This window comes from Fundulus heteroclitus, chromosome 9 (assembly GCF_011125445.2).
Source record: "Fundulus heteroclitus isolate FHET01 chromosome 9, MU-UCD_Fhet_4.1, whole genome shotgun sequence".
In the NCBI taxonomy this organism is placed as follows: Eukaryota; Metazoa; Chordata; class Actinopteri; order Cyprinodontiformes; family Fundulidae; genus Fundulus; species Fundulus heteroclitus.
Window position 1 is genome coordinate 39,965,469 of NC_046369.1, and position 9,666 is coordinate 39,975,134.

Here is a 9,666-nt window from a genome sequence, read left to right on the forward strand (position 1 = left end):
TTCGGTGTTCGCGGAGAGTCAGGGGAAGAAGAATCTAGAATTTATTTGAGAGAGTTGGCTTTTGGGAAGTGGATGAGTCAAACGAACGTCTAATAAGGATTTACAGATGCAGAAAACAATGACAGACACTGAGGTTCATCACGCTGCTAAGCAGAATCATCACTGGAAACCGTTTGGCATGGTAAGGAAGCTAGTATTATTATGAATGTCTGAAATTTGTCTAAATGGAGTGTGAATTGGGACGTGCAGCTAGACACGCCGGAAAAACCGCGGACAGTCAGCTGACTGTAAGGGGATGACACGGTCTGCTCATGCGCTCTTTATCAGAAAACCGGCCCAGAAAAAAAAAACAGGCCGAGACCTGCTCAGGAACTGGTCTGCAGTTAGCGCGATCCGGTTATGTTTAGCGCGGTCCAGTTCAGTCTGCTCACCGTTTACACACAAGAGTTATCTCGGTTACCGAACTCGGACTGGTCTCGGCTCGGTTAAAAAAGTGTAGTGTAAACGGGCCTATAAGGGGCGAACCAGGCGACAGTATTGTAGAAGGTAACGGACCGAGTTTTCTCTGGAAGATTATTCAGAATGTCATTTAAACAGTCATCATATTTAGAAGGAAGCTAATAAGGGGTGGAAGAAGTATCTGGAATCAAAGTTCTGGAAATGTGAGAAAAGAGAGTATCCATGTTTATGTCCTTCAGATACCTGAATGAGAAGTTGAGGAGTCTTGATTTTAGAGAGACAGATAAACATGTTATGTGTTTTTACCTCTGATTTACACATTTAACGATCTCTCTTTAAAAAAAAATCACAGTTTCTTTGCTCTTCATTGTTGCTGTCATGGTTTAGCTTTGACTCGGCTTTTGTTTACTATTAGTTTTCAGTTTTTCCTCTTTGTTTGGGTTGTAGTTATGATTTGACTTTATTTATTGTTAGTTTTAGTTTCCTCCTCCCCTTCTCACTCAGCCTTCACTTCACTCCCCTTGCAGTCAGTCACACCTGTTGGTAGTTTGTCAATCAATCAGTCAGATTCGTTTCACCTGCCAGCTTCCTTATTTAAGCCTGCCTTTGTTTCACTCTAGTGCTGGTCCGTCATCATTCTACACCTACTCCTCGCCTGTCTGCCTGGTTTGCACCTTCTGACCATTTGTTTTCTGCTTTAGTGTTTTGATTTGTATCTCTGCTGGTTTCTGGATCCACCTATCTCCCCTCTGCATCTCAGGCTGAGTTTCTGGACCGTGTTGACTCAATCTGCAAGTATTCACCTGGATTAGCTGTTATCCTGCTATGGTTCTGGTCTTCAAGTATCCACCCTGTCCTGCTATTAATCCTGCTGTTACTCTGGCCTTCAAGAACTCATTCCCTGCCGTGCTGAAGGGCCTGCTACTGAGCTCTGGTTAGCTCTCTGCCGAGCCGTGGATTCTCTGTCGTGCTGAAGGGCCTGCTGCTGTGCTCTGGTTAGCTCTCTGCCGAGCTGCGGACTCTGTTGCCTAACTCGTTCATGGACTATTACTCCGCTCTGTAACTGCCAGTCAGCTCCTGCATCCTTCATCTCCGCCTGGTTACAGACTCTGGTTCATTATGTCATCATCATTCACTGCTTGCAATAAACTCTTAAAACCAGCTCTGTGTGTGCGTGCTGTCTGGGTTCATCCAAAGACAAATCGTTACAGTTGCCTTTTCACCGTGAAAACAAAATCAGTTGACTCGTTTAAATATACTTTAACATTCATGAGGGTCTTTGCATTGACCATTTATAGTTGAATCTGGGCGTGTAGAGGGCAGAGCATGAGGCGGAACCTGGTACGCAAACATTCGGGTGGAGATGGGATTTATAAAGGGAAATTGCTTGCTGGTGTGCATGCGCAGAGTTTTAGAAATCTGACATTTTAGCATACGTACACTTTTAGTCTGGATTCTATAACTCTTTTATAAATGAGACCCCTGGAAAGAACAGGAGTTGAGTCAGTATAAGCTGGTTTGTGTGAACCCATAGTTGACGGCGATCACAGGAAGAAATCATGCAGGACACATTTCCTCACAAAAGCATGTTTCACTCGTACATGCATTGTCTATAAAAGCTCTTTTTAGAATATTTTATCATTGATTTTATTATATTAAACACTTTGTTTCATTATGGAAAATATATATGTCTTTTTTTCTTCACCTGAAACCCAGTGATGGCTATCTGGTGCATGGAGTCATTGACAGACTTGATGATGTCCAGCATGGTAGCTAAAGCTTCCGCCAGCTCAGCCAACCCCTCACCCTTGCTGCATTTTAACATCTCCTGTTTGACAAGAAAGATAACTTGGTTAGTTTGATTTGGAAACATCTAGGTTTAAAAATATTTCATTTAGTGACTGGCTTGAGTTTTCAGTGTAAAACTGTGGACTTCAACAGTTCAGTGTAAGATTTCCAACCTCTTTGTTTTTATCTCCAGTAAACAGGAGCATTTCTTTTATGCTGCATTCACTGACCTCTTGGAATGCTTAATTATGACTCCAGGCTCACATCAGACAAGAGTACCCAGCTCAGCACAAATCTGTGATTGTCAACAATTTTCAAAGCTACTTGCCAGACATTTCTGCAAAATCCTTCAAACTCATTTTAGACAAAGTTTGCCACCTGGCAAACTTTAAAGGACCCCAGGAAGACTAGCTGTCAAATTACTGACAGCTAATGGGGATCCAAATAAATAAACAAATAAACCTGTAGAACAGTTTTTCTGTTTTTCTATTTAGTGTAAATCTCTATTAAAAATGATAAAAATCTACCCTCCAAAACGAAGGCTTCAATCCAGGATTGCTCTTGTAGCATCACATAGGACATAAGGCAGAAAAGCTGCTTCTGCTAGTTCAAGTACTTCGGACTTCATGCACTGCCACTGTGCTTGCAGCTATTCAATGTGATGCAGGAAGAATATGGCATTTACTCATTTTACAAGTGGCAAAAATCTGTGTATGTGTCAACCTTAGCATCCACTGCAGTATCCATCAAAGCTGTGTTTTTTTATTTATATACATTTGTTGGTGGAATCACTAGATATACCAACAAAGATGTGATATAAAGATGAATTATGACCATGGCCAAACAGACACTGTGGTAGCTAAAAAACAAATACTGCTTGTCCAACAGCTTGCTGCATATGTGTCTTAGTGGGCTTTGCTGCCTGGCCTGTCATGATCTGTCAGACCAAACACATACATAGTTCTCCTCAAAGGCTAGGGAGTAGTCTGTCAGTAAACACCTTCCTTTAAAGCAATCATCAACACCCTCAGTAGGATTTCAAAGGCAAATCAAACTCACAGCTATTCATTCAACCAAAGCTGGTGAGGTGAACTGTCCTATTGTCCAAACAAGGACTAAATTACTGGATTTCTGTGGACCTTAAGCAATAGTTGGTATTTGGTGATCCTCTGAACAGGCTTCAGTAGGTAGGCGTCCAGGGACAGCTTGTGGTCAAGTTTCTTCTGGCACTCCTGTTGTCCCAAAGATCAAACATTTTTCATTAGCAGGGGAGAAACTTATACTCTGGAACATAGAGAGGAAAGAAACTTGGATGTTCTATATTAATGCTTAAAATGTTAATCCCAATACTAGTTCTAAACTCCAGTGAGTGCAGGTTTTACCTGGAAGAAGAGGCTGTCTCCACATTGCCGCCACACAACCTCAGAGCGGGGTTTATTCTGACAGTACTTCTCATACACCTGAAGTTCTTCTTTCTGACAACACAGAAATGCCTGAGTGAGCAGTAGCATTTCAGTCACGTTTGGGGCCAGATGGCAGTTCCTGACACTGCAATTGCACCTTTTCCAAAGTTTTACATTGACACTCACTCCTGCTTCTCCCAGTTTTAGTTCAATTCTGACCAATTTAAAAAGAAAAAAATCATGATTCATCTTTTGTCTTCTGAAGGCCATGTTCCACAAAACAAAGAACACACATCACACCTCCAGGAGCCCGTTCTTCGTACGTTGCTTAAAACATCCAAGATCAAATGAGACATCCAAGATGATTTCATCCGGCTAATCATGATCCGGCTAATTGGGTTCTTCGAACACACCTGTTGTTTATGATTAGTATGGCTCAATTGAGTTATCTGAGATAACTGCACGTTCATGCATTTGTTTAAAAGGGGAAATGTATCGATAGTAGAAACTATGATCAGCAACGCTGCTATTGGCTGTTCAGCATGGCCAAAGAACGCCCAAAGTTTTTCTCCCAAGCAGAACACGAGCTTTTAATGGAAGGTTATGCTGAATTTGAGTCATTAATTAAAATGACAGGTAACACCTCAAAGTCTGCTAAAGCCAGGAGAGAGGGCTGGCAAAAAATAGACAAATTACATGCGTAAATACTGTACATGGTAGATGTTTCTATCACTTTTTACAGTATGAATTTTTGCATTTTAATAATTTCATATTTATTTTGTTCTTTTATGTCAGAGCCTCCACGGGAACCACTAGAACATGGGGAAAAAAGTGAAGTACAAGAATATTCTACAAAATGGTAGCCTTTAAGTATTAAACTGTATTTTAAAAAGCGACTTCTTCCTCTTTTTTTAAAAGCCACTGTTGAATGATGTGTTTGTCTGTTTATAACAGCCACCAATAAGAAGGCTGGAAAAAAACCCGGGTTATTTTTACTTTTGTTGCATGAGGCATGTTTCACCCCCTTTTTCTTTTTTTTTTTTTTTACAAAATGACACAGGGGGCCATCCGTTCCCTATATAAACAGCTTCTTCAACAAAAAAATTGTATTTTGACCTGAAAAAAACACAAATTAATTAGAGAAATTGAACTCCACAATGTGAAAAAGAGAAACATAGCACTAGAGATCAAGTTGTTTTAAAAGGACCTTCAGAATAAGTTCTAAAACACCATTTGACAGTAGTACTGCTGACTTTACATAACTATCTCTTATTGCAGACAAAATATGACTTGCTGGCTTTTTTTTATAAATAATTAAATAAAATGACAGGAACTATACATTATTTGTTTCGTCTTTTATTAAACATTAAAAAATGGTGTTCCACAATTCTGTTCCTTCCTCTGCCACTAGGTGGTCCAAGTGCACTGGCTGGACAGACTTCCCTATCTCCTCCACTTATACAGCTGCGATCTAATCCTGTTTACATGAAATAAGCCTGTTCGTGAGCAGGCTTAATTTAGCGCACCTGTTGCTATGACAGCAAGTCCGGGATGAGTTTCGAAGAATCAAACGATCAAAGATCATGCCAAATCGTCAACAATGAAATCCAGCTAACTGAGTTAGCCACGTACGAAGAACGGGCCCCAGATGTGTCATGTTTTTTTTAACTGTGCCCTGATGTCTGGTGCTTAAAATTTGCTTTTATAGTTAACAAACAAAGACTATACCTGACTGGCTCTCTTCAGGGGAATTGTAGTTTGTGAGTAAGTGGAAGGTTTTCTGCTGTGTTCCAGTTTGTGTTTGCATAAAGGACCCATGACTCTTGTGTTTGTATTTGTTCAACTACGCACCCTCTTCAGAAAACACGTTCCGACCAGCTCTGGATTCTCAGCACAATTCTCCAGCTCCATGAGGAATGTCCTGCAGATAAAACATAGTCAAGCTAAATATTGACTCATGCTACAACCCTCAAATAAACATTTAACGGGGACTTATTCTCCCATCTGTCAATGTACCCAGTAGAAAAGATCATAATTATAGAGGATGTGTAGAGATGTCTCCAGAGAAGTCCTGATAAAGCAACCATCATAAAATATTGAGTAGTAAGCTGCAGGAGGGGTTGATTTAAGTAACTTAGTTCACTCTGTGGATGGGCAGGGGTTAGGATTAACTGGGAGCTAACTTGCAGAAACCTCTGTGTCCATCTTCACAAAGAATCCTAAGGCTAAAAGTAGCTCTTAGTTACAGCATTTTAGGATTAATCATATAACTTCCCAAATTCTAAGATTGTTATTAGAATTTTACATCACTAACATAAAGGTTTTAACAAAGCATCTTAGTCTTTAAGAGAGCTCCTAAAGTTAAAACAAATGTTAGGAGTGGTGAGGAAGACTTTCAGCATGAAAACAGAGAGAGCTGATTGGCTGATTCACCACCTAAACAGTGGAGGAAATGAGGACATAAACTTTTATAGCAATCCTACAATTATTAATATGTAGATAAAATACTTTATCATCCCGATAGAGGGACATTAATTAGTTTCAGCATGAGGATGGCTTAAAGGAGCGGCTCTAATAACGTCATTTTTATTGAGGATAAATAAATAATAGGAAAAATATTGAAAAATCATGAATAGAAAGAGGAGAAATGTTCAACCAATACAGTACAGAGAAATATTTATATAATTTACCAAAACATTCTCAATAATAAACATTTTAGAAGATTCAGAAAAAGTTGCAGAAAAGTATAAACATAAATAAACACTACAGACAAGATAAAAGTTAGAAAGTATTTTCTGTATTGTACATGATGTCAGTAGCCTAAATGGTCATCTAGAAGTGTGTGACGCCATCTCATCTCTGGCTTTTGATTGCTGCACAGAGTGCTTATCTTTCCAGGCTGGTGTGTAAAAGCACAAAGATGCACATAGAAAAAGATAGTTAGACTGCTTCAAAGTCAGCCTATTTGCACCTTGGCCAGGGGACCTATTTAACTTCCAACACTCCTCTATTGGACAGAGGCGCTACTATCCAGTCCGGTTTTGTTTCACCTTTCTTTCTCCATTTTATGTTGGTCGTTTTGCCAAGTCCAACTTGGTAGTAATTTTTAGGCTAAGATAGAAGCTCTCTGAGAGGACTCTGAGGATCTTTGTGAATACAGATACTGATGTTTATCTCTGGGACGGACTATAAGAAAATAAGAGCAGGCCACCTTCAGTGAGGACGTTAATTCCTTGTGTTAACAACCATGTCTGCTGTCATCAGCAGATCCCAATGCAAAGACATAAACAACTAAAAATGTGACGTACTTGTTGTGAAAATCAAATATTTCTGGCAGATTGCCAAAGAGCACATCCTTTTTGTTCTCCAAGGATGGGGGGATCAGGTGGCTGAGCTCCGAGTTATTCAGCTCAGCTATGTAACCCTGTAGAGGAGACAAAGAGAACCAAAAAATAGTCATAAAAGGCAAATGTGGTTTTTCTGACCATCTCTCTAATAAATGTAAAAGTCAAGCGTATTCCATTGTTGAAATTATATTTCAGGTCTCTTTAGGTGGTGAATGGCCTGGGACGTTTTGGTCCTGAGCCAAAACCGTCTTGCCCTGGCCTGCAGCAGTGCTGCTTATGGAGCAACACAGCAGTGAAACCCAGACTTTTTTCCGGTTTCAACTGTCCCGTTAAACTGTCAAAAAACATGTGTTTCCATGGTGACATGGCGGGACACAGCAACCGCTCCTGGGATTGTTAGCCAGACCACTCTGCTGATGCTGGTCACTCTGTCCTGGTGCTGCCAGAGAAGTGGATTTCCTCTGTGGTACTGGGGCATGGTCCATGACCTTTCTGAGAAGCAATGATGGACATCACTGCAGGACGCAGTATAAATGTTGTCAGTGATGGGCAGTAGCGCCGCCACATGTAGCGAAGCTATTAGTTAAACTACATTTTCCAGTAGCTTGACCGTAGCGTCGCTGCTTTATGAATCAAGTAACTTTCCTGTAGTGGCGTTATTTTTTTGATCAAGTAGCGACATAGCGTCCACAAACGCTACAAAATCCAGGACATAACTAAGAAATGAAACCAGGTTTGCTATTTTGAAACAACATTCAGAGTGAACAATCAATCTGAGTTGTTGGTTGGACATGTTCATGCGCGAGCTTCTACTTTGCCTCTCCTGTCTTTATCTATTGAAACATGGGCATGCATACGGCAGTGGAACTTATGGCAAGCCGATTAGGCAAATTATCGTCCGTATAATAACGCGCAGTTCCAACCGGTATTTTACCCGAGCGCGCGTTTTTTACGTCACTGCGCGTTTCCAGCCAGAACGCGCGGTGACGTAAAAAACGCGCGCTCGCGTAAAATACGTGCGGTGGCGTTAATAACGTTTGGTGGCATTTTTTGCATATTATATTATCAGGAGGTTGTCTTTTGTGTGTTCAGCCACTAGATTTAAAGGTGTTTTACCCAATTAGAACACTGCAGCACCAGACACAACCAGGAGGTCCCTGATCGTTGGGGAAATGCATAAAGAAGATGCACCTTCCTTTCTGATCCTGTCCTGCTTAGTTCAATAATAAAGTTTGATATTACACAAAACTCACTCTGCTTGTTCTCCCTACTTATGCCCTTGGTGCAGAAGATAAATGAAATCTTTAACAGAAATGTTATTATTAATTCTGAAAATATTATCATGTGAATATAAATACAAAGCATACAGAAAATGCAGCTTTATTAAGTGACCTGGTTAATTTTATTTAGCTTTTAATTTCTTTTCAACATTTAGTGAACAAGCAGAGTGAGAACACTACACAGTACCTTTAATTTGGTACTAATAACAGAAGTTTGTTTCATAGAGTACTGGGTACTGTACTAGGCAAATAACCTTTTTGTTTTATTTCTAGCAGTAATTACTTCAGTTTGTATTTTATTATGCTGCTCATAAAGCAATGTCTACACTGTGTTAGGTCCTTGGCTGATCTTTAATAAATGTTTTAACCAGTGTATCAGACTCATTTTCAGTTGGTACAGCGTTAAGTAGCTTCTGATGTAGTTAAGCTACTTTTAACACATTTGTGTAACTTAGCTTGCTATATTTCTATAGGTGGTAGCTTTTGTGTAGTGAAGCTTAAGTTATTGTTGAGAAACTGATAGCTTAGCTCACTACACTGGACAAGTAGCTTGCCCAACACTGAATGTTGTGAACACACTGAGAGGACACAGCAAGAGGATATGAGGACACAAACCTGCTGTTTCAGTCACAGCGACTTGGTATTTCTGCCAGGGAACTCACTAAACCTTGCTGTGCTGTCGTTGTGATTTTTTTTAAATATAGCATGTTGTGTTTTGCTTCCCTTTATTTGCTCCAAGATTACTTCCACTGTCTCTAGAATATATTATATAAGTTTACTCACTTCCCAAAGTTTTGCCCAGTTTTCATTTTTCTTATTCTTTAGTTTTAAACCTATTCAACCCAGCTGATCCCATTGAGACACTCTCTTATTTCCCAGACCCATCTGTTTATGTGATGAAGACATAAAACAATGCTGGGAATGTACATGTACTGTACCTCCATGATGCTTTGTAATTCCTCCACATAAATCCGTTCTGATTCAATCAGCTCAGTCATAATGTGTCTGCAGAGAAAAACAAAATCAGTTAGCAGAACACTAGAAGGAGATGTACCAGTCAGAGTCTTTATGGGTACAACATTTTGAAAGTTTCATTATGAAAGGAATCCCAGGTAGCTAGTCAGAAATGAAAGCCTTACATTGACTAAAGTTGTTCATCAATCCACTATCAAAGGAAATGACAGGTATAGATAATTACAGTTAAGGACCCTGTTCTCATAGGTCTGGTTCCTTTCTTACTCTGAGTAAACAGAAATGGCAGCTAAAAGATTTAGTTGAAAGGAACACTATAGTTTGAAGAATCAGTGGAAAGAGTAGTCATTTTGCAATAAGAAAATTAGAGTTAAGGAGAATCTACAAAAAAACAAGAGAAAATGTGCAGGTTAAGTC

General features: G+C 39.8%; 1 protein-coding gene across 1 annotated transcript in view; it reads right to left on the reverse strand.

Moving 5' to 3' along the window:
• Positions 1-9,666, reverse strand: part of mcf2l2 (MCF.2 cell line derived transforming sequence-like 2) — a gene marked incomplete at its 5' end in the record, with an annotated part of 122,275 nt that overhangs the window by 60,775 nt on the left and 51,834 nt on the right. The window contains 6 exon segments of the mRNA XM_021313536.2: positions 2,165-2,287; positions 3,387-3,479; positions 3,630-3,722; positions 5,502-5,571; positions 6,959-7,074; positions 9,216-9,282. Coding sequence (XP_021169211.1) covers positions 2,165-2,287; positions 3,387-3,479; positions 3,630-3,722; positions 5,502-5,571; positions 6,959-7,074; positions 9,216-9,282 — 562 coding nt within the window.